This window comes from Cupressus sempervirens, chromosome 6 (genome assembly GCF_028749045.1).
Source record: "Cupressus sempervirens isolate cs-2001-9-10 chromosome 6, ASM2874904v1, whole genome shotgun sequence".
NCBI lineage: Eukaryota > Viridiplantae > Streptophyta > Pinopsida > Cupressales > Cupressaceae > Cupressus > Cupressus sempervirens.
The window spans coordinates 163,725,711-163,753,531 of NC_143123.1; the positions used below are offsets into that span (position 1 = coordinate 163,725,711).

The following is a 27,821-nucleotide window of genomic DNA, read 5'->3' on the forward strand; positions in this document are numbered from 1 at the left end:
GGAGGTAAATCATCGTGTATATTTGTATGGTATATATTGCCACATCCTGTCATAGCCAGATTTGGTCTTGAAAAGCATCCACACCCATTTTGGGTACCATGTCCCTGGAACTTTAATTTTACACATTTATATGTGCTTTCAAAACAGGGCAGAAAACGACCAAGCAGGATTAAAAATTAATAAAATTGACCTGTGAAGGTTTTGACATCTTCACCTACAATATTTATATATAAGCAGGGTTAAAATCACTTCAACTATGAAGGCTTTTTCTTTTTCATTGCTTTTAAGGCACAAGTTTTTACCTTAATAAAAAAATGTAAAGGATCCATTTATTAGAAAATGAAAAATCATATTCAATTCCAGCCATGCATTAAAGTCTAAAATGAAGATTATAAAGGAATTGCATAATGCGAAATTGGCTACTTACAACCAGTACAATCTAACATTTCAAAGCATAGAAGCTCAAAAGCTTACTTTCAAATCATTGCAATGGTAGCCCATCCTCTCAATCACCAGGATAAAACTTTCTTATCAAAGAAAGGACTCAACAATGCTATCTAGCACAACTGAAATATATCTGCCGAACATAGTTACAAGATTTGGAAAAAATAAATTCGCTTGGGAGACCAAAATTTTTGGAAATGTTGAATTTTTTTTTTTTTAATCTATAGGAACTGAAAATTCCAGACCACATCAAACCAATCCTACCAGTCCAAACATTCTGGATCTGGCTGAATTTGGTAAAAATGCTGCCATGCGCTTTCCCCATTAAGATCTCTTATAAATTCTTTAAGGTCCGGGTTGGGGGCCTTGGAGTCAGTCTTGCAAGCAAAGCCTTATTTGGGAATCGGTCAGCATCAATGTAGTAGTAATTTCCTTTTGCTTCGAACGTCACATATGGCCTATTTGTCTCTGCATGTCTAACATCAGAAAATTGAATCGTCCTAGGTATGTATGTTGCTAGCCATGATAACATTTCAACCTCAAAGCTGTCAGAACCAGGTTGCCATTTTAGCTTGTGAACATAAGGGCTAGCGAACCAGTGCAGGCAACCAGTGGTGGATGCACTGATAAAAATAACACTAGAAGCAACAGCCCCCTTTAAAATTATATTCATGTCAGGGGAAGTAAGAAAAGTAACAGCAGGACCAAGTGACACAGACAAGCAGCAAGTAGAAAGTGATAGAAGTTTAACCCTTCTAATTGTTTCAGAGATTGGACCATAATATACAACATGATTATCCCTCTTGGCAGACTCCTGTGGCCCTATAGTTATTTTATTTTCATCTCTGTCAAACACATTCACACCAGTTTTTGAAGAATAGCTTCTCTGATAATAAGGAATCCTGACAGACATTAATCTCCCATTCAGAAAGAGAAATTTCTCTGACAGGTGAGAACTGAAGCTTGAGCATCGATTTTGCACATCAGTAACAGGAGAGAAATAACCTGATCATTATGCATTCAAAAGGAGTATTAAAAACTCAAAGAAATATATGTCAATATGATTCGAGCATCTAAATTAACAACCGTATAAAACCACCAAATCATAATTTTCAGTTACAATGCCTTTGTTGTAGATAAGAAGTTACAATGCCTTTTTTGTAGATGAAAAAAAGAGGAAAATCAAAAAAAAAGTCCAGCTAATTCATGTTCTCCTAAAGAACATATAGTCATCACTAAATCAGATGATAAGTAGTTGCTAAACTGAGTAATAATGTGATTTTTTATAAGAAGCGAATGAATTACTATTTTTAGACACTGAACAGTTTTAAGCTTGGTTTTAGACTTTTTGGGTTTTCACTTCAGTTGCAATTTGGACAGTTGTGACAATTTAGCTCTTTAGTGCCCATAGTAAGGGTAGTTATTGTATACCTTGTGCTTCTAGATCTTGATTGTGTAAAAAATCTTGAAACATGTCAGGTCACACTCTGTGAACCATCATCAGGACAAGAGAGCTCAAGGAGGTGATAAATGTGTCAAGAGTGTGACCTGAAACGTTGACTCAAAAAAAAATTACACAATCAAGATACGGAAGCACAAAGTATACAATTGTGGATTGTGAAAACCTGCTAGCTCTTAAGGTTAGTTTTTTCTTGAATTTATCAATATCAAAAGCTAAAAATTAAAAAAAATTAAAAGAAAGGGCAAAAAAATTTAAATGGGGTATTCTTTCGGAAGTAAAGATGAAACTAAGACTGACAAATTCAGAAAAGCACTACAACAACTGTCACTAACACTTTAAAATGGCTAACTATTTTTGATTGACAGCTTTATATTCTGGAAACCATCACATACAAATCAGTTTTTTCAGCAATACAGATTTTCTGAGCATGCTTACTTTTTGCAGTTTACCCGGTAAAACATCCACAATTGCTGCAATATTCATAATGTAAGTAAATTTATATTGCCAAAAAAGAAATATGTTTGAATACTAGGGATGATCAATATGAACGTCACAACTGGCAACAATATTTCAACAGACCAAAAGTTAACTGGCTCTACTAAAACACTTGCTGAGGCCTGCACATTATTTTTTTTTGCAATTGTACTAAAAGTGCTGGCTCTACTAAAACACTTGCTGAGGCCTGCACATTATTTTCTTGGCAATTGTACTAGAAATGCCGTGTATAGTTTCCAGGTAAAGCACTTCCACAATAGCAGTTCTCACATGTCACTGGCTCTATTTTTATCATTATGTTAATTTGCAAGAACACGAGCTCCAAAATGTGATTTGCTATAGTTTCAGTAAAAGCATTAGCAGGTAAAGGCTTTAGGAACCACGATCAAGACGTTTTGAAACAATCACAAGGACGCTGCAGCATATCAAAGCATGTATAAAGAATTTGTAGTCAAAAATTCCATACATAAAGCAACCTTACATGTAACTTACTTTACAAGAGTTGAAACAAGGACATCCCATAATGAGGCAGTCAATAAGATAGTTTTTTTTAAATTAGGAAAAACAACGTTTATGAAAATTACTGGTTATACGCAAACTGTTGGAACTAAATTGCTGGTTTGTGTTTGGGTTTTTTGTTCTTAGTGAGGTCAAAGCGACAACACAAGAACCTGAAAGAAAAATAATATGTTACCAGGTTCTTTTCCCCTCTCGTATATGTGCAATTCTATGCATCCGATAAATATTCAGACCAGCTGATCTTAGTGGTATCCATATCCAAAGGCTTCCTGGAGTTGGAAACTGTATTGGTTATGGCCAGACCATCTTAGATGTGTTCAAAGATACAAAAGAAAAACACAAACATGGAAAATTCATAAGCATTATACTGTGAGTGAAAACATCTCCCCTTCCACACATAGCACTCATCCTTGAGTTCATATTGGGATGGTTTTCAGGGCTTTATAAAGATAAAGGATTACTTTTGAGCTTATATCTAATAATTAAGTACATTGATATGTATAATGAGTTGACAAAATAATAATAACTCATTTTATGTTAGTCACCAATGCACTCAAGTCTTTAGGATCACCTGCAAACACAAAGGATGCCTTCCACATGAGTGCAGCAAAAATAAAATAAGGTTTGATTATGGGCACAATGTATTAGATTGAATTGGATACTAAATCAAAAAATGTACACATGATGCCTTGCTTATATAGGCAATGTTAAGAGATAGGATTAGACAAGATTTGGACACGTGTCTTAACCTATGACACAAGACAACTAAAGATATGATTAAATTAAAAAACACCTCAAAAGATCTGAGATCCCCTAGTAAATGTAACATATTCAAAGGGCCTATCCGATCTCTAGTTAGTTAATGTCCCTTGTGCATACTACAAAGAGGGAAATCAGTTAGGAAACACTCATCCACATCAACATAGTGAAACTTAAAGAGAATGTAAACAAATGCAAATGATGCAAAACATGATCACGCTTCACACTACTCTCTCTCACATTCGGACAAAAGAAAATAACCCAATGGGACAAAACTCCTCTACAGAAGTGATAAAAGATAGAAGCCACATGAACATGTGATGGATGGAGTAGACAAGATCCCCGTGGATGAGATCCATCACAAATATACAATTAATTATCCCTATATAGGAAGGAAAGAGAGACTATGTAGCCCCCTCACATTGTGTGGTGTCCTACAAAAATGGTGAATGCTTGAAGACAAAACATAATCCAAAGACTACTAGTGCAGGAGCACCTAAGGAACTTGACAAGTTTTATGCAAATTTTGGCTTGTAGGTGGTTTTAGCCATCCACCAAGAACGGACTGGAATAAAGTTCCAAGTGTGTTTGAGAGTCATTGCAAATAGGTTGTTAGATGTGTGAGAAGTTGGAGTCAATAAGTTGTTCATTTAGTGGCAAATTGCGCAAAGTTGCTCATATTGGTCAACCATGGTCAGCATTGACCAAAAGTCCCAAAATAGTGGGAAAGGTATGAAATGAGGTTAGCTAGTGAAATTGAACTAAACTACACTCCTAACTAGTTTGAGGGCACGGAACAAAGAAATGCAAAAATCTTGCAAAGTTGCTCATGACAAGTTTGCAACTTTGCAAAGTTGTCATGACAATAAAATGCAAAACCAATCAAGAACAATTGAGGAGCGGCATAGTTAGTTGCCACATGTGCAAAAGGTCTATATAACACCTCTCCAAGCCAAGGACATCAAGTTCAAAGTGAAGAGCAAATTCCAGCAATTTAGTTTCGGTCTTGCTTTCAAGCCCTTCATCCACACCTTAATGGATTGAGTGGGGTTCTGTGTTCACATGGTTGGATAGGGTATTGAATCTAGTTTCTTAATGTACCTTTGAGTTTGAAAGTTAAACTGGTCTAATAGGTGTTTGATAAATTCTTTCACAGTGACCTGTTTACTGGTTTGTAATTAGTTAGCAGCATAGTTATGGCTCTATCTTGATTTCCAACGGTCAAACTTCTATGGCCACTTGGAATCAAGAAGAGCATTGTATATACTTTGTACATATGCATTTTGGGAGCTTTACAAGTTGGTTTGCTATTTTTGCAATCAAGCCCTAGGCGAGACTGCTATACCCGGCTAGGTGTTTGTAGATGTTGCAGAGCTTGAAAGTTAGGACGGTTGGATTGGTTTGTGCCAATCAGGAGTATGAATGTGCAGAACATTGAATGGAGGTCCTTAGGTCAGCATTTGGTGATCAGTTGAGCTCATTTGGGTGTCCACTGTTCACAAACAAAGACTGGCTGCTATAAACTCCTAAAACCCTTAAAACTAGGGGATGTTTAGAAAAGTACTGTACGGATGAGTTGCAGGCCTGAAACCTGATAAATCTTGAAGATGGTCCAAAAGGGTGTCACAATCCAAAATTTGTTTCGCACCTTGTCAAGATGTTTAAGGAGTTATTACCTAAAATCATTAATAGGAGACCTAATTGGGGGCTCAAGGGCTACAAGGTCTAAAAGAAGGTTTAATGAGATCGGTAAGAAAACTATGGACCTAACCACCAAGATAACCTTAAAATCTATGGAATGGACTATGAGAGAAGTCTTTACGTGCCATCTTGAAAGGAGAAGTGCCCTGTGTGGTCAGATAGGAGATTTGACACAATGAAGGCATTGGTGAGTTTCAAAGATAGTGTGGTGGTTCAAATTGATTGGTGAGGATCAGAGGTGAAGGGTAATTGAGAAGAGTTTCCCTTAGATTAGGGTAAAGGAAAAGATCCTAGGAGGCTTATAGAGAAGTCTAGGAGTGTCTAGTGGGTGAACTAGGACCTTGCTGTGATCCTACCACATCAGCTACAAACAACATATCATCCTTTGGGAAGAGGATGGACCAAGTACAAATGCAGGAACACTTCTCATTCTGAATAGGAATTAGAAGCAAGAAGAATCCAGATGCATGAAGACTGTCTCTGAAATTTGCTCACATGTTGTCAAGTCCACAGTAGATAATGATGCCACTATCAAATGATGTGCCCATTCAATGTAGAAGGTGACAAACCAACATCAAGTGCTTAACTGCTGTTGAACTAGATCCAAAGACACAGATGATGTAACAACAATTCTGCCATGACTGTCATCAATAACCCTTCAAATTGGCTCGAAATTAGATGTGTGAGATTCCAAAAAAAAGACTGAAATATTTGTCAAGTAATATATGCATTAAAAGCTCTCAAACACAAGAGGTCTCTTGATCATCAACAGGCTCAAGTGCTGCATCATATTCAAGCTCCTCTAATGTATCCTCACCAAATGGTAGGTTACCAACATCATCAAGAGGAATGAGGCAATCTAATGCAGGATCATCTAGGAATGAAAGATTATGTGGATCTCCATAGGTATCTCAAATCGTGGTCCAGACCATTTTGGGGACCTTGATTCCAGAGATACAATAGTATGTCTCCCTGAAGATCCATGTACTAATGGTTGTAGAAATCAATACTATGACGTGATCAATTTTGTTACCCTAAATGATTTCTTCCATTGTGTCTCTGTTTCATGGATGAGTCCATAAAGATGGTGCAAAAAATTGAGCCGCCTGCAATGTGTCAAGAATCCCAAGATGCCTTCTTGTCAAGACTCATAATCATCCTTAGTCAGAATGAATAGAGAAGAACAAATAGCATAGCCCATAATTATTACAACAGTACACCCCTCAAATGATAAAATTAGAGATCACTACATGGAATGGGGCTGAAATGAAATAATTTAATCAAAACAACATCTCAAGTGTCAGCATGTCCGAGTGATCATCCAGAATGCAAATATGGTAAAAACTAACATGAAATATAGCTTGATAGAATTTTGTGATACCTTTCCAACAACCAGAGTCATGAAAATCAAATATTGTGGCAAAAAGTTGTAAACTCGAGAGCCAAAACAAAGGTATAACTTCAAATAACAATTGATTGCACCTGCAACAGAATAAACCAAAAAAAGCCTTTTATTATTGTGAAGTGCTCAAAACAAACTTCCTGACAATATCTCACTTGTGAAATTTCAACACCCAGGCAGAAAGTTGTGACAAAATTTAAAAAGGCCCAACTCAAGTTTTGTGGATGGGTGGGGGATGTGTAAAACCCCCAGGTGTTGGCACACAATTGTCGAAATAAACAATGTTGTTGGTTTTGAAAACGGGTTTCTCAAGCCCCCTAATGGAGTAAAGGGGTGGCGCTGCTGTGGTGGATTGGCAGAGGGCAGAGCCACACTGCCTACTCGAAATTAGCCCAACGTTAATCAATGTGACAAAGCACCCAAAAACCAGGCACTAATCATTTAGATAAACTCGCAAAAAATGTATAATTAATTTATAAAAAATAGCCATACCTCTATTGGCAAACATACCACGTCATGCAGAACTTGTAGAGTGACAACAATTGTGATAAAACGTGCCACAAATTGAAGCCAAGAATATTCCATGCAATCTACCAACTGCTGTTGATGCCAACTACTGTGTACAAATCATGCAATATGAACAGTTGTACAACTATACAAACAAAAAGATCACTGGAGGCTTGGGGAAAAAGTGTTGGATTTTGACATTTAAACAATTGATATTAAGGTTTTTGGGCAATCTGGACACAATGGGAAGAACTGTTTTGGGCATTATTCCACAGAATCACTACCCCTACAATTAATTTTTTTTTCAATCTTGGCATTCGGCGAAGAGAATGTCTCCCAAGACATAAACATGCAAGAGGCACCCACCACCTCCGTCGAAAGCTTAGGGACACCATCAACACAGCAAGGATGTCTGGATGTCTTCGAGACGTCCCAAGGGTGGCTAGACATCCCTTAACCACCCCAAGGATGCCCAGAAGAGCCTTGTGCCCAATTACATCAAAAATAAATAAAAATTCATCATTTTTTTCGATAAAAGCCCAGGGCTGAACCCTAATGGCTAATGAGCCCCACTAACGCCTCCTAAACTCTATTTAACACTCCATGTCCCTCATTCACAGATTAATTTCAACATTTAGGATGAAAAGGAGCAAAAGAGTGAGTGGAGTGAAAGAGTGTGATTGAAGTTCTACAAGACTACAAGTGCAAGAGTTGAGACAAGGAGCAAGAGGAAGAGGAAGGAGGATGATTCTACACCTAGTTGGTGTTAAAGATTGTAGCTGCGATGGAGATCTTTATCTCTGGAAATATGTATGTTATTACCGTTATTGTCACCTTCAGCTGAAAAAGACACTTATGTTGAAATTATAATATTAAATACAATGACATGAGTCATTCGACATGCATTGAGGCATGGAAATTCGAAGAGTTGTTATTGTAATTGTAATAGAGTCTCATTTTGGGAATTTGGAGAGACCTTCAGTTGGAATGTGAAGAGTCTCTCCTTAAGTTATTTATATCGCATGAAGCGATAGGCATTGTACACTTGAATTTTATTATCAATAAAATGATATTTTTTGTTGTGTGGTTGGGTTTTTCCCTTCATTATAGAAGGGTTTTCCCAGGATATTTCTGGTGTTCTTTGTTTTAGTTGTCTTTTTCTTATTGTTGGTTATCTTCATTGATTTTTGGGTTTCAATTTTAACATGGTATCAAAGCCAGGTTTGTTTTTAGCAATAATAGAAGCCTATTCGTGTTGGTTAACATAGCTGCATTCAAGTCTCTTATTTTTTGGCATCTCGTATGTTTGTTTTATGATTCGGTGTGGACCATCTTTTGATTCTTCTTTCAATATAGTGATTAAATAAATATTTTCATTTCTGTCCCTTTCTGGTATTATCATTGTTCATATATTTGGTTGCATTCCTTCAATTTTTCTAGATGATGTCATCTTTTCTATATGATCCTCATCATGTTTTCACGGTCGTCATCACTGCAGTAGTCTCGAGTTAATATATTGGCTTTATGCATGGTGATTGGGAGCTTAGTATTTGTGCGCATGCAAGAGCTGGTTGTTTGTTTATTAATTTTCTTGTTGTTTATTCTTCTAGATTCATCTTTCTGGTAGAATTAGTTGTTAACATTTATGTGGTTTTATGCATTTAGTTTGGTTTGGATTTAATACTGAAGAGTGTTTGGAAAGCTATGGTACATACACGTATATGCATTATCTACGAAATTGATGCGTTGATTTCCATAGATGATGCTCTTTCAGGCATTCTATCGCAAATATGAGTTTGCTATGGGATTGTATTTTCGAGCATCTCATGCTTCAACTTGTGTTGTTCGATCATATGAGCTTCATTCTGATAACTTTTTTATCTCCATGTTTCGTGTCGTTTGAAAGCTCAAATTTAATCCTTCATGGATTTAATCCTTATTTAGTGAAATAAATGTACAATTATATTTTGTTGTTAATGTTCCCAACTTTGTAGGTTTCTTTCTTTCAAGCTATATGTTTCCTTCTTCATAGGTTTTCAAGGAAAAGATTTGAGCAATGGCAAAGACATGAAATCTCTGGACTCGAATCAATCATTTGATGCGCCTATTTATTTCCTATAAGCTATCACACGTTGCTAGAGTGGAGAATATTGAGTGTGTAACGTGGAATGAATGTGTGATGATTTACAGGCCAAAGGAGTCAATGGAGGAACATCATCAATTTCACGATGATTCCTGACGACGTTGGCCACTTTGTCAATTTTTTGTTACTTCAAGAGTTGCTCTATAACAGCTTAAAGAACAGCTTAAAGAAGACGTTTCTCAAGATGACTAGAATCATGCATCAGGAATCATTGCATGAGTACCAAAGTAACAACTATGTGTAGAGCACTCTCTTGATTATCGACATTTTCTTGCCAAGAATACAATTGCAGGGGATTCAAATTGTCGGGTGTTGTCATTCATGAGGAAAGATCTCGGGCCATTCTATGCATTCAATTGCATGATAATTGGCAAGCTACTATTTGTAAGCTTTGGCTACCGAGTAGTTGATGTTGCAGAGAGGGAGTCTCTATTTTATCTTTGCCTTTCTTATATATGTTTTTTTAATGGTTGTTGTATTATAGAATTTGAGTTCCTGATATGACTATTTTTCTTGATGTTTGGGAAATATGAGATCTACATGATTCTGAAAGAAAATATGTTCAAAAGACGACAAGAAATTGGGATTAAAGTGGACAATCTATGTAGAAGCAATTGAAGTCTGCAACAAAGATTATGACAGATAAGTTTTTATTATGCAATTGAGCAGTATTTAGGATTTATCATTGCTTTGGTTGCATCAATGGTTATTGACTTCTATTATGGATTAATGTTATTAATCTCCCTTTGTTATAGGATACAACTAGAGAAGCAATATGGAGTGAATGTTGCTTTGATTAAGAGGGAGATGTTGACTTTTAGAAGGAGATTTTAGCTTCAGAGCGAGGCTTGATAATTAAAAGGGAGTGCTTATGGAATCCCCTTCATTTTCATATATACGTATAATGCTTGTGGTATTTGTAAAATTTGAGAACTAAATGGAATTGAGTCTTATTTTGTTATGCCTATTTCTATTCTTGTGTGGATAAATGAGATTATAAGATCAGTTATGATAACTCTTTCAGTATGAGATAGTGAACATCATGTTGAGAGAGTCCATGATGCCATCACGTTGAGAGATTTCGTGATGGGAGTTGGATGTCATGTTGAGAGATTCCATATGGCAGTTCATGTTGAGAGAGTCTGTGATTAAAGGCTTAGTTATGAGTCTTACAAATCTATCATGTTGAGTGATTCCATGATCATTAATGAGTAATTGTTACAGATTTTCATGTTGAGTAATTCCATGAATATAATTAATTGTTACGGGTTTATATATTGAGTGATTCCATGAATATGAGTAATTGTTACAGGTTTTCATGTTGAGTGATTCCATGAATATGAGCGATTGTTACAAGTTTTCATGTTGAGTGATTCCATGAATTTTATAGGATCTATGTAATGAGATTTTATTATTGACATTTTGGTTGCAATCTTGTGTGATTATTTAAATAAAGATCTCTCTCTGGCTAAGAGGGAGTGTTAAAGATTGTAGTTGCAATAGAGATCTTTATCTTTGGAACTATGGACGTTATTACCTTCATTGTCACCTTCAGCTGAAAAGGACACTTATGTTTCAATTGTAATATTAAATGTAATGACATGTGTCATTCGACATGCATTGAGGCATGGAAATTAGAAGAGTTGTTATTGTAATTGTAATAAAGGGTCTCATTTTGGGAATTTGGAGAGACCTTTGTTTGGAATGTGAAGAGTCTCTCCTTAAGTTATTTATATCGCATCAAGCGACAGGCATTGTACACTTGAATTTTCTTATCAATAAAATGATATTTTTGTTGTGTGGTTGGGTTTTTCCCTTCATTCTAGAAGGGTTTTCCTAGGATATTTCTGATGTTCTTTGTTTCAATTTTGTCTCTTTCTTATTGCTAGTTATCTTCATTGATTTCTGGGCTCAAGTTTTAATAGTTGGAAGATTTTTTCAAGCATAAGATTCTTTGACTGCTCTTTGAATTTCTTTTGTTTTCTTCTTTTACTATATATGGATGCAAGTGCATATTCAATAATTCATTGTGAAGTTCATTGTTTATTTTTCATATTGTCATCAAGATTCAACATTGAAATTTAAATTTTATTTTCAAGTTTGTCAAACTAGGCTGAAACTTTGGTGCATTCTCTACTTCTACACTTCATTCAATCTGAAGTAAGAAAACCTTATATCTTAATCCTTTCCATTATATTGTAACTTGCATGCATAGTTTGAATTTTAATTTTAGTATAAACTTATAAAATTTGTATTGTTTAGTCTAGTGTTATAATGTGTTCCCAAGACATGAGCGCAAATGAGGTTGGGGTTCACAATGAAAACACTAAATCTAATTATACACCCGAGGCTGAGACTAAGAGGGACCATGACAATGAAGTCCAAACCACTACTTCCATGGTAAGAGCGGCCGCAAGTACCATCAATTGCCCCTCACATTATTGCCAGAGTATACTACTGTGCGTATAGATTCTCTCTTGTAAACTCTGGTAAACCTACTTTTTTATCATTGTTCTAGCTGCTTCTTGAACTATCTAATTCATTCTTTCATCAGTTACAAGGCTTCGCTGAGTCCTCGGAGAGCTGCGACAGATATTCTCACTTGGCATACTGCTCCTCCATGACGGTCGTTGGGTCCGACTCTGCTGGTGGGGCTAGTTGTTGGTTCGCTAAGGCTTCTGCTCTTCTTGGTTCAATTGGGATCTTGATTGATCATCTCCCCCCCTTTTAATTCTCCTTCAATGCCTCGACTCACCTCCTCCCTTCCCGGCAGGATCTATACAGGATTGTCAGAGTAGATATCCACAGACAGTATATCAGGCACGACTTCGATTACCCCTATGGGGGTCTCGGACCGAGGATGGTCTTCTACGTTGAGCACTACATGGACATTCAGGATGGGATCATTGTTTGCCCTTGGTACCTCACTCACTATTAGACCCATGCCCTTTGCATATCTTTGGGCTCGTTCAAGGTGCCTTCGCATTCAGAGAAACCATCAGATTGCTAGAGAGGATAGGATTTGCTGCCTCTATTCTCTTAGAGAGGCGGAGTCGGAAACACATTTTGTCTTTCATTGCGCCATTTACTATGAGATCAAGGGGAGATTTTACTACCTGTTTAGAGGGTGTGGGAGTTTATCCTCGTTTTTCAGATACACCGACCAGCAGTACCCTATGCTTTACATGCAAGAAGCTATATGACTCCAGGCCCACATTCTCGAGTCTCAGTGCCCTCTAAATCGAGACTCCCATCAACTCATCACCTCCTCCTTCACTCCCATGCCTTCTACCTAAGAGACGAAGAGGTTGCTCAGTCGTCCCTCTACTTCTCAGAGTCATACTAGATCAATGAGACCTCACAGTGGTTATACTCGGCAACTCCACCCTACATATGGTTCTTTGAGGCAGCCTAGGACCTGTAATTGCCTTTGCTTCAGGTCTTATCCTTCGGTTCTTGGTTACTTCTCACCTGCGGGAAATACTTAAGCTCTTCTTGCCTCTTGTTCTATCTCCTTATTTTTTGCTTTCTTGTTTTGTTCTTTCCACGGACTGCTGGCTGCGGACCTGTTGTACTCTTTGCAGTCCCTTAGATCTGTTTGTGGTCTCCTGTTGGACATTAATAAATTTATATTATCTACTACACCATTTTCTGTGGTGTTCTTGGGGCAGATAGCTACCTTTTCATGTCATGTTACTCACAAAAAAAGTTGAATTCATCATCCTGTTGGACATTAATAAATTTATATTATCTACTACATCATTTTGTGTGGTGTTCTTGGGGCAGATAGCTACCTTTTCATGTCATGTTTCTCACAAAAAAAGTTGAATTCATCAAAAGTGAACTCTGCATTCTCAACTCTTGCTTTACATATCTTTATTTTTTCTAATGCTTCTAATTTTTCTCTTTAAAATGCTACCCAAGTTAATATGGAATAATTATCAATTAAAAACACGAAATATCTCTCACCTTGTAAGCTTCTTATTCTGGTTGGGCCACATAGGGCAGTGTGTACTAGGTCCAACAATCTGGTAGATGATTGTTCTTTTCCTCTAAACATTTCTCCTGACTCCTCTCCTTCTTGACATTCCTTGCAGCTAATGTTGCAGTCCTAGCGAATCTCTAACTACACTGTTGAACTTATCCTTACCAAATTGTCGAAGTTAATGTCGCACATCCTCCAGTGCCAAAGCCAACTATCATTTAACTGTGATAATAAGCATCTCTGTGTAGATCGTTTTTATTGATACATCTTCCCACTTGTCCTTTTCCTAATTGCAACAACAGTTCTGAAACTCTTATGGATCTCACAACCATCATCTTGCAAAACAACATTATAACCAGTTGTGCACATCTGTTTAATGCTGAAATAGATTATGATATAAACCCTTGACATAGTAAACATTGTCAGTTGTATGTTTTTCATCAAAAGTAATAGAAAAAACTCCAACAATTTGTGTCATTTGAAAATCTCCAAACCTAACAAAACCACCAACATATTTCTCAAGTTTTACAAACTTACTTTTATCACCAATCATATGATTTCAACATCTAATATCAATCAACCATTCATCTCTACTTCTTCTAATATGTAATGCAGTTAAAAGTGTAAACATCAGATTTTGGACAAATGTTAGAGATATCAAATCTAGGTTCATTTTCCAACCAAAAATAAGTAACCCTTTAAATTTGATTCATCATCTGATACATTGGCATAGTCATTGACACAATACGTCTTCTACATGAATTATTTAAACTGTTGTCTTGTTCCTTTTCCCATACACTTGCTAAATGACTAATCATTCCACATCTAAAACATTTAAGGGGTGACATACCTTTGTATTTGTCAATACCTTTCTTCAGTTTTCTTGTAAAAGTTTGCCTCTAACTCGTTTGAACTATAATTATTTGGATTTCTTTTGTCTTCGTGGCTCTTAGGGTTGTTTCAAATTTCTCCTTTTCTTTTCAAAATTTCATCATCTCAAAAGAGATCGAAGTGTCAAAAAGTTGCTCTCTGATGAATTTTTCTGGATCATACACTTCTTCAATAGCTGAGATCTTGTTACTGTAGCCTTTTGGTAAAATCATCAGAATCTTCTCCATAACATATTCATTTGTCACAGTGTCTCCTTGAATTTTGATTAATCTATTGCACTGTCAACTCTCTAAAAGTGACTTGCTATATCTTCAACTTCTTCCATTTTCAAGTTTTCATATTTACGCTTTGCTTTCAACTTCATTAAAATTTGACTATATCATTTCCTTCATAGATTTCTTTCAAATTTTCTCAAATTTCATAAGCAATTACTTTTGTTAACTGTCTTTGGTAAAGAACTGTAAGATTGTGTACCTTGCTTTTTTATTCACTTCATAAGCTGTAATCTCATCCCCAGAAGTAGGACCATTTGTCAGTACAACATATTTTGTCTCAACAGCTTTCCAAGTATTGTAACTTAGGAAAATCAGGAAACCTCCTATCTACACTTTCCAGAAACTACAGTTGGACCTATCAAACGCAAGAATTGTCAGTTTGTGCATCATCAGATTTACATCAAGCAGTTAAGCTCTTCTTCGAGGAACCAAAGTTCTAATACCAATTGTTGAATAGCACTGTGGATAACTAAGGGAGGGTGATTCATTTATCAAAAAAAAAAATCTTAATCTTAAATGATATGGATCAACCTTAATTAAATCAAATAAATAAAACAGATACGAACATGAAAGAACATAAGAACACCATACACAATGAACACCAGAATTTTACGTGGAAAACCCATGATGGGAAAATCCATGGAGAATCGTAATTCTCAATTATGAAATGCTAGTTAAAGTGACACCAGTCAAGGTGATTTTTACAAAGGGTAGCTCACTGCCAAGTCGCTCATTGTGGATGGTTATAGTGGCTGACTATCACAACCAACAGAAAAACTACCAAAAGAAGAATAAGGTGACACCTGTCAAGGTGATTTTTACAAAGGGTGGCTCACTGCCAAGTTGCTCATAACAGATGGGTTCACTGCTCGACTATAACAACCAACTGAAAAAGACTCACTGCCAAAAGAAGAATAAGGTGACACCAGTCAAGGTGATTTTTACAAAGGGTAGCTCACTGCCAAGTTGCTCATTGCAGACGGGCTCACAGCCCGACTATCACAAACAAAAGAAAAAGGCTAACTGCAAAGAGAAGAATAAAGGGAATCCACCACTGAAACAACAATCACCAAATGCAACACTAGAGGAACCTTATGACCTCAAGGCAGACACTTTTGCATGCTTAACAATATCTAGATATTTCCTTTCAGATTTGCATCATTACAAGAAATATCTTTTACTTATATCATTCCATGCCTTCATAATTTTTTAAGTTGGGCAAACACAATTTGAATTAGGTCACGACAAAAGATTCAGGCAGAGAAGGAATGAAATGTGGACAACACAAAAACTCCTCGCTCAAAATAACAAACTACCCAATTACCATATTATCAAGAGCCAATGAAGAGAGTTTAAATGTTACAATGTTAAATATGTTTCTGAAACAAAATAACCAATTTCAAGATTGATTAGACCCAAAAGGGTGTATCTCATTATGTTAGAATATGAATGGGGCCAGGATAAACATGGCCAGAGATATATCATTACAACACAACATCTGGAGCACACCAATCCAAATCACCAAAGCATCAAAACAGAACCCCATCCAATTAGCCAAGGTATGTTGACAGCAATGACAACAAAAATAAACATCACATTCGCAATAGGAACATCCCCTCCAAGTCCCCAGGTCCTTGAGATATTGGGAATGTCATGAGGACTCTGGGAACATGTCCACGCGGAACTCCATAAATAACATTCTTGTATCTCTATTCAAAAACAAGATTGACATTGTGGCATCCAATTAGAGATTAAGCAGGTGATTGGAATTCTTGAGTGTAGCTCAAATTATAGGTTTGAAATCTTTAGGAGAGGGATTGGATTAGTTCTACTTCATAACATTTCTTGTATTGATGAAATAAAATGTCAACAAAAGATTCTACATGCACCTAGAAGTCATACCAACCTGTATCAGTAATTGCTGTTTTCCAGTTGCAACTTTTTGGTAACATTGTCTATTTTGTCTCAAATCAGGAAGCAATTAGAAAGAATTTTGAGAAATAGGAGACTAGCCAGAGGTTAGAGGGCGAAAAGGGAAAACATTAGCATGAGAACTAGAAAATGGGACAAGACTCTATCCAAAAGGTGGAACTCTAATTTTTAGCAGAGAGCATATTTAAATGGAATTACACACACACACATATGTGCATGTGTTTTGTGTGTGTATATATGCATATATATCTAAGTTACTGATTCAGGTTCAGGTCTGAGTTCGGGTTCATGGGTTCGGGTAACAAAACATAAATTCCATTTGGGTTTGTGGGTGCATTTGTGAGTGTGTGTGTGTGTACAAAAAAAAAGAGAAACACGCATAGTTGCAAAACTTAGTCATTTCATAGTATGAATACATGTTGCTTGATTATTGATCAATGCCAAATGTCAAAGATAAACATTAAATACCCGCTCATTAATATATGTTCATGATTGTAAAGAAAATCATACATTGAGTTACTAAATTGCAAAATAAAATTTAAAAACACAGAGTAGTTCATCAAATAAAAAGTTTTAAACATAATGATGAATAGCGAGTGTTTAATAGTTTATCAATGATCATAGTATCAAATGCCCTTCAAGGGTCAAATGGGTCATTAAACAGTGAGGGATCAATGGCTTCATCCCTGGCTAAAAATATATCTAGATCCTCATCATTGGAATAAACAATCTCTACAACCTTCTCTTAAAACTTGCAAAATGGGCACACCAAAATGAGAGATTAGTGTGAAATGTTTTTTATTAGGCTCCTTTTAGGGTTACATAAAAAAAATTTTTAAAAATTACTTTAAGTTGTTTTATTTCATTTTTTGGACCCTACTATTGTGGGCCCTCCTAGGTTTTGCCCAGTTCGTGCCAGTAAGAACCCGGACAAACCCACAGTCCAAAATCCAGACCCTACCCGGACCCACAACGAACTCGGACGCGAATCTGGACTCGTGCAAACCCAGACCCGAATCCGGTCGCAAGGTGCAAATCCGATAACAAAGATGTGTGTGTGTGTGTGATAAGAATATATGTTTGTAATTCAACTTAACATAGTTGCAAGGAGAAGCATCTCACATCCCTTGGGAGACACTTTCTATGGTGCATCTCCAACGACAACAAAGATATCATGTGGCCGCCTCTAGATATTTCTCAAAAAAATAAATCTAAATATTGAAAGAACCTAGAGAAAACAAAAAAGCCCTTAGAATTAAAAAAGGGAAAAGCAACTAAAACTAGACAATGTCAACAATTCACTTTGTCATTGACTATTTTATTCCCATTATGATCATGGAGTGGAAGAAATATTTTGCGCACAATGAACAATTAATGTCAAATACAATAAAGCAGCAAAGAGATCACATAAGTAACAATAAAAGAATGATAAAATGTGCCGATTTAAGATTCATTTGCTTTTGTTTTTTGTTTCTTTGTTAATACTGTTAGTGACAGCTGCATGGAAATTTAGAAATTTTCAGATAAGATTAAGAATCTTAAGAGTGTTAAAAGCTTAGGCTTAAAAGAAAATTTAGTGTCTATCTCATAAAATCATAAGTTTTTAACTTTTAAATTATAGTTTTTAAGTTCTACAATATAACTTTAAATTTAAAATGCAAGTTTTATAAAATATTTTTAACTTTAATATTTTAATTTTTTTGTATAAATGAAATATTGTGACTAGGAAAACTGACTGTTAAATGTTATTATAGGGTCCCAGGTGTTGAAGATTATAACTTTGATAGAGATCTTTACGTCTGATATTGCTATATGTTGAAATTGAGAAAATGCCTTTATATTGCATCAGCAGCTAAAGAAGAGATTTATGATGATATTTCCAAGTGAGCACAACATGACATCCAAGTTGTGCTAGGTGTGTCACTCAAAATATCTGAAATTTTATTATATAAAGAGACTTGTGTCGTGTGAAGAGAAATGCATTTGGATATATGAAGAGACCTGCATTTGGAAATTGAAGAGACTTCCGGTTATGATATGAAGAGTCTCTCAATTCAATATATATGTATGATTGCCTTGTGTGGTATGTATTGTATTGTATTCAGTTAATAGCATTGTACTTGGACATTTATTATTTAATAAAAGAGATGTTTTTCTTGTGTGGTTGGGTTCTCCCCTTCAAGTTGGAGGGTTTTCCTAGGATAAATTGGTGTGTCTTTACATGCTCTTTTTTCCTTTTTTTTATTATTGTTTATATTTATTTCTGGGAGAAACATTAACATGATATCAGAGCAGGTTAGCTAACAGAAAACTAAGGGAGATTCTCTTGTTCTTTGGTTCATGTATCTGTAGTAAACTGCATTGAGTATTTTGTAGGAAATCTGTATGTGTTGAATGTTAATAGCTGTGAGAAAGATCTTTATACCTGAATTTGTCTGAACGAGCTCAGAAATCTATGCGTGATCATGCATAGTGTTGTTTCTATTGTCCTTTGTTTTGCTATGGAGTTGCAGAATCATTCTAATCTTGTTATTGATCCTCTTCATGTAGAGGCTCTTCCTTATTCTAGGTTCAGATGTTCCCAGTTTGCAGTGTTTTCATATTATCTCTCTGGCTAGAGCAGCAGCAGCTGCTTTATCTAAGTATTTTGCTGGGGTCTGTTGTTCTATCTATATTCTGTTACCTATGTGTGTTCATGCTTCTTCATGTTTGCATCTCTTGGTGCCTTGTAATCACTGACTTGGATCTAAGCATCATCCTTGCTGGCAGTCCTGCATCGAGTATCTACCATCAACTATCCTCTTAATGGATGTGTCGACATTTTTTGAAGACGCTGCCATTTTTTGTTTAGTCTTCATGGAGTCACCTTTGTGTATCACCTATTACTCTCTTGCGATATTGGTTGAAAGACTATTGGCGTGTCGTATTCTTGTCTATTATCTTTTTTTTAATTGTTAAGTAAAGTGCCGATGTCGTAATTCTTGTTTTCTGTTATTTGTGTATATTGCAAACAATTTGTAATTGATTGTCTAGCAATTTGCGGAAGACGTTTTATAAGCATTTTGTATGGTAGGAGGGTTGAATCTTGTAGCTTTGAGTCAGATCTTTTACTCGAGATGTCATTGCTGTTTGTTTTACATTATTTCTATATTGCTCATTGTTTGGCGTTCACAAATATTTTCATATTGATTCACTTTTCTTCAGTCTTCTATGATCAAGTGTTCTCTGGCCAGTTCAAGTCACATGCTGACTTGGCATCATCTTATTATGGCCATTGATTGATCAACATCTGAGGTTTCATAATTATCAGTAATGTCGTTTTTTGCTTTGTGCTTTATTGCCAGACTATTGGTGATGTATTGTGATTTGGCACCGTTCATATTCATTCTTCTTTATTATTTTGTGCAGTTATTCCTCCTTGGCTTCCATCTAAGCAATATTCCTTCTTGGCTACTGACTAAGCATTATCCGTGTGTTTCTATCTTTGCTGGCAGTGTCGATTATGAAGGTGACCACTCATGGTTGAGCATAATCTTGCATTTTTTTGTAAGTGACATCCATTAAAGTGATTGGGTGACCCTTCAGTGGATGATGTTCGTATCTCTTCTTGGTCATCGAAAGTATTCTTTTCGGCACGGTGTTGGGAATGATTGTTTTTTAAGGCACAGGATTGTATCTTCATTATCAGCAGTGCAGCTTGGTTGTTTATTTCTTATCTTGCATTGGTCGCTATGGTAAAAGTGTGGAAGATTATTTCATCTATGGCGCTATTCTGAGTTGTTTTTTGAGAAAGACTATTGTATCAAGTCTGAGAATCATAGAAATTACATTTCAGATTGTTTGCTAAATCTTTACCAGGTTTATTGATTGATCAGTCCTGAAGGATTCAATCATAAGCAACAATCTTGTAATTGATTTTGAGATTTTAGCAGCACTAAAGTGTTGATGTTTGGTAGCTTCAGTCGGATAAAACTATCGCTATATATAATTATATATGAGATATAATTACACATGAGACATAAGTTTATTATGTGAGAGAAATTTATATATATATATATATATATATATATATATATATGATTATATTTCAAATTAATGAATAAACATGTCCCATCAAGGCACATGTCTCTTCTTATCCTTTTCTCATTATATATAAGAGGTCGCTGCCATTTGGAACACATATACCAAATATTATGGCAGTGTTAATACATTTGCAGCAGATCCGAAAATCAACATGGTACCAGAGCCAGACTACAAATGTAAGAAAAGTGATAATACATGAAGATTTAGCAATGAAATTTTATGCAATAGAAATCTGACTGGCCAATCAAAACCGATGGCAATGACTATTGATTCAAGATGGAATGTTAGGATAATGAACTTGAGGTAGCCAACAAATGCACATTGTAATCACTCGTTCTGCTAGAGTTGAAGCACCCAATTTGCAAGTTGTTGCTCCGCAAAAATAGTCGATCACAGGGTCACAGGGTTGATGGCTACAAAGTTGATTGTTTCCATATGGGCACCATCTTTGGTGAAGATTGGAACCCGACTTGCAAGATAACTGTGAGAGCACCTAGTTTTGCCCAGTTTGGCATCACCTTCACATAAGATGTACACATGATTTGAAGGAAGTAGATGACATGGAATGGAAATGGCAAGAGTTGAATCACACATCATGCATGCATACATTTACAAGGGTAACACGATCACCATGTATCTACTATGACTTGCAACGTGACCCTACCTTGACAGAGTGTAATAGGTGGGAAAAATATATTCCTTTGCACACGCATGAACAAGATATTCTCATATTATTTGGGGACAAAGACCACCATAGTCACACCAACATGAAATGACAACGTACCAACCTTCCAACCAACAATAGATGCTTGAAACTTGCCATATGGGTACAAATTTAAATTCCAAGAGGATTATTGATTACTGTTGTGCTATTGTGGGCCCCAAATTAATAGATGGAATTCCACTCTTGAAATCAAAGATTACCATCAACTATAGTTTGCAACAAACTTAATTTATTAAATTTGTCTTGGTGCTAATTGCCCACTTCATATTATTTCTCGGCGAAGAACTAAGGACGGAAAAAAATACTTGAAGGGAGATGGCACTCGGAGTACTCATTATTGGGTGCACAGAAATTATTAAATTCCTTGCAAAATCCAGACTATTATTCATTTGGTGATTTGTCTAAGTTTTGTAAAGGGCCTTTGCTTGAAACTTCAAACTCGATATTGTTTATAAATGTAAACATGTAGTGTTCATTTATCCTCATAGTAAGGATAGGCATCAAAAAGCCAACAAAAATCCACTGTGAGGAGAAGATAAGAATAAGGGAATGGAAAAGAGTTCAAAGTCATGGCAGTCAAGGATCGCTTGGAAGTTGATCATGTCGAATATGGACTCCATATTAATAGGAACTCAAAATATAAGAAAAGAAGAAAATAAATAATAGTTAAGAGAGGTCCACGTGAATTAGGCAAATGGGACTTGGACCCAATATATAGGTAATAACAAAGTAAGTTTTAGTGGGTAATATTCATTTTATATTTTAGATTGTTGATTTTCTTGAGGATTGCTGCAAATGTAATTGCATTGTTGGTAAAGTATATGTTTTCCAATGGCAGAGATATCATTTTTATTTATTTTTAGGGAAGAGACATGGAGAGAATAAGAACTATTCAAACAAGAGGTGTGGCAGATGCATATAGAGTCATAGACACAATCATTGTAGATCATTGCTAGTGACTATAGTCGCTACTTAAACATGGAAGGAATTATTTTGGAACATATTTATTGCTGCTTCAGATCGAGTATGTAGAAGATATGTAGAAGATCTTTGAATAAATTCTAAGAACATAAATACCTTTTATTGAATTGGACAGGAAAAAAACAAAAACTTGATCTATCATCATAAATAATTATACACTAGTATGAGAGTTTGGTTGCTTAGATAGCCACGAAGGCTGGAAGTTGCTGGTTGGGCATTAATAAATCACAGGAGCAAATAGGAAGGGATATGATATACATCTGGTCAACAGATAGTGAAGTAATTCTACTCAGCCTCCAAAGTCGGTGTAGTATCTTGGATAGGAGCATACCATCTTATGGACACGCACAACTATTGACCCCTATATGGGGAAGATTATGAAATAAATAAGATGCATATAAAAGAGCCACAAATAAAAATATGTGAAGGGAAGATTTAGAAGTGAGAAAATTTAGGTGACACCTGCGAGGAATCAAAGGTCTGACATATAGCGGAAGAGGAATAGAAGTTTGAACATAGTATTAAGCCAGCAATGTGCTCATCGAATAAAGTATCAGCATTTAAATCCATTCAGCATGGAGAGGAAGAATAAAGCATATAAGGAATCTTCAAAGGATATTAAAGAAGACACAAGGACTAAAAATGTATATGCTCAAAAAAAAAAACAAGAAATAAAAAGGGACTGTCATAACATTAACCGAGCAAGCCATGTGGAATAAATATTAAAGAGGTGGAGGGAAACATGGTCCCTATCGACGGTCAAGCCTTCCAAAAAAAAATGTGGATTCCAAAGAGCGAGTCTCGAGGATGTTAATGGTATAGGAGGTAACACCTATACCGATACATTTATCTCAAGCGCCAAGTCATATCAGGGGTCTATAAGGATGTCGGGCATCAACCCTATAAGGAAGAGGGAGATTGAGATTCAGAGGGAGCCTAACATTTCATTAGAGGCAACCGTTAAAGATAGGAAGCAGATAGAGGATATGATTCAGTCAACCTTCGGTGATCTCACTCATATTGATTTAGAGGGAGTAAACCATGTTGAGATGGATTCTCTAGTGATCAATAAATTGTAGCAGTCAAGAGGATTGTGTTTCATGAATATATCTCGTGACTATGAGATTTTAATGGGGCTACCCCCTTGTGTACATCATGAGGAAGTGACAACTTCCAAATGATTATCACTTGTATATACAGAAGTTATTAAAAGGTGATGACTTTACAATAACTTAATTTTCTACTATGATGGATATCTTATGATATCTATGAAGATCATGATAGATTATAATTTTCATGGTGGCTGTTTATATGGTAAGCATTATGAGAATGCACGTGCACATACCTTTTGAACATTTTAAGTATATGGTGAATGTTATGCAAATTGATGTTCATGAGGCCATTACACAAAGTACTTGGTGAATATCAAATGAGTTGACATTCAGAGGCCATTACTCACAATTTTGGTGAATATCTTGCAACTCAACATTTAGGAGGCCATTGCTCAAACAGTACGTGGTGAATGTCAAATGAGTTGATATTCTGGAAGTCATTACTTCCAATATCTTTATATTACATTGAGATAATATATGGTCATGTGTTTATCCTCCATAGCTAAGAGGGAGTATTGATGTTTGGTAGCTTCAGTTGGATAAACTATGAGACTAAAGCATATATATATATGAGATATTATATTATTAAATAATCATTTGTTATTAAATTTATTAGATAATAATGGATAGACATATCTCATGAGGAGACATGTCTCTCCATGTCTCTTCCTTCATATAAATAAAAGTGATATTGCTGTCATTGGAAAACATATACTTTACCAACAATGTAATTACATTTGCAACGATCCTCAAGAAAATCAACATATATTCCTTATGTTCATGCTTCTAGGTGAGATTGTGTGTGATTTTTATTAGCATCAACGTTTTGGATCATACTCAATGATCCATCATCAGGATGAGCATGAGAGAGCTAAGAATATATTCCTTCTTATGATTGAGGTTATATGAAATATTATATCAAACATTATAATTGAGAATGAATATATATATATATATATATATATATATAATGAATTTACCAAAATAAATAAGTTATAATGTTTAGTATTGATATAATAAAGAGGCAAGATTTTTGAAAAGTTACCATCATAATATAAAAGGTTAGAATAAAGATATAAAATATAAGTGAATCAAAAGTAAGCGAGAAAATGAGAGTATGTGAAGTAGAGTACCGATGAGGAGGAACTCTCTTAAATAAAACCAATCTCAAATCCTAAGGGGATTCATCATTCTACCGCCATTCTTTGTCTACGTGAAATAAGTAATTATTATTGAGTATTACATTTGTCTACTCATTATTTGTGTTTCTATATATGAGTTATTTGCCTTGATCTTTGCATCTAAGTATGTTTTTGCAGGAAGAGAGAGATTGAGATTTAGAGAGAGCCTGAAATTTCATTAGAGGCAACCTTGAAAGAGGAGCAAATAAAGGATATAATTCATTCAACCTTCAGTGATCCCGGTCATATTGATTCAGAGGGAGTAAACCATGTTGAGATGGATTCTCAAATGATTTGAAGCAGTCAAGAGGATTTTAGTTCATGAATATACCTCATGACTATGTGATTTTAATGGGCCTACCCCCTATGATGAGGAAGTGACAACTTCCAAATGATGTCACTTGTGATTGCAGAAGTTATTGAAAGGTGACGATCTTACAATTACTTATTTTTCTATTATGATGGATATCTTACAATGTCTATTCAGATCATGATAGATTATACCTTGCATGGTGGATGTTTATATGGTAAGCATTATGAGAATGTGCGTGCACATACCTCATAAACATTTTTTAAGTATATAGTGAATGTTATGCAAATTGATGTTCTAGAGGCCATTACACAAAGTAGGTTGTGAATATCATACAACTTGATGTTGTGGAGGCCATTACTTAGAGTACTTGGTGAATATCTTGCATCTCATTCTAGAGGCCATTACTCAAAGAGTATCTGGTGAATATCATATGTTGATATTCTGAAGACCAATACTCAATTGTTATATCAAAACGGTGAATATCATATGTTGATGTTCTACAAAGCATTACCTTATTGAATACATGGTGAATATCAAGTGTTGATATTCTGGAGACCATTACTTAGAGTATTTGGTGAATATCATATGTTGATATTCTAAAGGCCAATACTCATGATATCAAATGTGATGTTAAAATACTCAAAATCTTCTAATCAAAGATTTCCTTAATGTGGCATTCGTAAAGATTGTCAATGGTGTAATATATGTCTTGTGTTTATCCTTCCCAAATAAGAGGGAGCATTGATGTTTGGTAGCTTCAATTGGATTAAACTATGGCTATATATAATTATATATGAGATAAAAGTTTATTATGCGAGAGAAATTAATATTACATATATGTGTGTGTGTGTGTGTATATGATTATATTTTTTATTATATTAATTATCAAATTAATGAATAGACATGTCCCATGAAGGCACATGTCTCTTCTTATCTTTTTCTCATTATAAATAAGAAGTCGCTGCCATTTGAAACACATATACCGAATATTATGGCAGTGTCAATACATTTGCAGCAGATCCAAAAATCAACATAAAGTTTGGAATCTACGGGAAGTAAGATTGGCATAGACTGCAAGCAGCATCCCCATGTTGACTTTGCATATAATCCCTCATCATCATCCCATTGCTTCTTGACCCATCCCTCAACCAAGAGGTTAATAATAACAAGAGAAATATAGAGATCAATGCTAAAAGCATACACTACTCCCAATAATATAATAAAAATTCATGATCAATATTCAAACATATAATCATAGAATACATACATCTTTGCAGTCTAGACTCTAAAGAATTATCTCTTTTAACAATATGGAACAATAAACACAGACCAGGATTCATATGTTAGCATTTAATATTTTTGTATGTCGTGTTCATGATGTGGGTAGTTCTTCCAGTTGCAGTTTCATTATTTTTGTATAGAGAGTACTGTGTAATCTTTAAGTGTCTGCAGACTCTAAGAGATTGTGAGCTTCGTACTTAGACTATGTTATTATTCAATAAAGGGTTGCTTTTTGGTGTGGCTGGGTTTTTCACCCTCAATTGAAGGGATTTCCAAGATAATCTTTGTGTCTATCTGTTCATTATGTTTTTCCTGCTATTTATCTCCAATTTGTTTAAAAATTTGACATGAACAACTTGAAGAGTTATTTCTCACCAATTAGCCATCTTTTACCATCTTTCAGAAAGTGCATTTTTTCACTGATAAGATTTCTTGAAGACAATAACATTTCTTATATAAAAGCTTACTTCTGATTAAATTTGCTAAAATTTGAAGTATTTAACTAATCCTACACTGATCAGGAGGACTAGGATTCAATTCAGCAATACTTACGAGTGCAACTCTGAAGTCAAGTAAAATGAGTTCTAGTTATCCCGAAGAGAGGAGTATAGAGGACTAGGTAAATTCAAGGATACTACTCTGAGACTCAACCCTCAATTAAAGTGAGGAGAAAATTTCCAAACTAGGAAAAAAATCTTCTTCTTTTTGCCTCCTAAAATGTCAATAGAGAGCAGACAAAGGCTTTGTCTAAACAAAACTGATTTTTCAACATGAATTTTATCAACAAATATTGTTGATTGAGAAGGAAGACCATTTATTTTCTTTTAAAATACAGAGATTTTTACTATTCAATTTGCTGTCTTTTGCACAGTCCACGCCGCTATTTCAGACACGTTAACTTATGGTATTTTAAAACCTTGTAAATTGAAAGGCGACTGGACAACACTAGAAAATAACACTTCCACGTAGATTAAAAGCATCTCTGAGCTGCCATAAACAGCTATTTATAAAACTAGACAAATAGCAACCGATCAACTGAAGATATAAGAACATTCTTGTTTTTACAATAAGATCTCTCATCTTATCGGAAATTTGAGAAACTGCGCCTTTTCATACCATCTACACAAAGTTCATTGTCAATCCAGTCATAACCATACACATTTAAATTAAGATGCCTGTGAGATACTGTAAACAAACAAATTGGGTTTTCCATTGATAAATTGCATTTTTTTGATACAGAAAAATGCAATTGCAGTTTAAAGCGCAAGCATCACATTAGGGTTTAGGGTTTAAGGTTTATCGTATGCAAAAGCCAGGTATGATCTTATACTTACTGGAACCTTGGTGATGTAAAGCTGGAGATGTCATGAAAGCCCTGGTTGACGTTCGGAGCTTGGAAAGAATAGCGGATGTCCATCGCTGTGGCGCCATTAATTTTAGCCGTGAAGAAGGAATAATCTTCTGGTCTATTTACGTCTTGCTTCAGAGAATTGATTTTGGCAAAACTTTGACAAAGCTATGAAGGTCATACAAGGAAGCGCTTAAGCTACTTGAACGTCTATTATTCCTAACACCTGCACCCAAAAAGGAGGTGCAAGGGTAGCCGATAGAGTTTTTATTTGAAAGAATAA

At 35.4% G+C, this 27,821-nt stretch overlaps 1 protein-coding gene across 1 annotated transcript; it reads right to left on the bottom strand.

Annotated features, from left to right (window-relative positions):
* Positions 1-370: 370 nt before the first annotated feature.
* LOC149551764 (uncharacterized) lies at positions 371-27,804 on the bottom strand. Its single transcript, XM_089787263.1, has 2 exons — positions 27,525-27,804; positions 371-1,449 (listed from the first exon to the last, which is right to left on the bottom strand). Exons 1-2 carry the CDS (start codon positions 27,619-27,621, stop codon positions 779-781), a joined length of 768 nt encoding a protein of 255 aa, XP_089643389.1. The 5' UTR covers positions 27,622-27,804; the 3' UTR covers positions 371-778.
* Between the last annotated feature and the right edge of the window lie 17 nt (positions 27,805-27,821).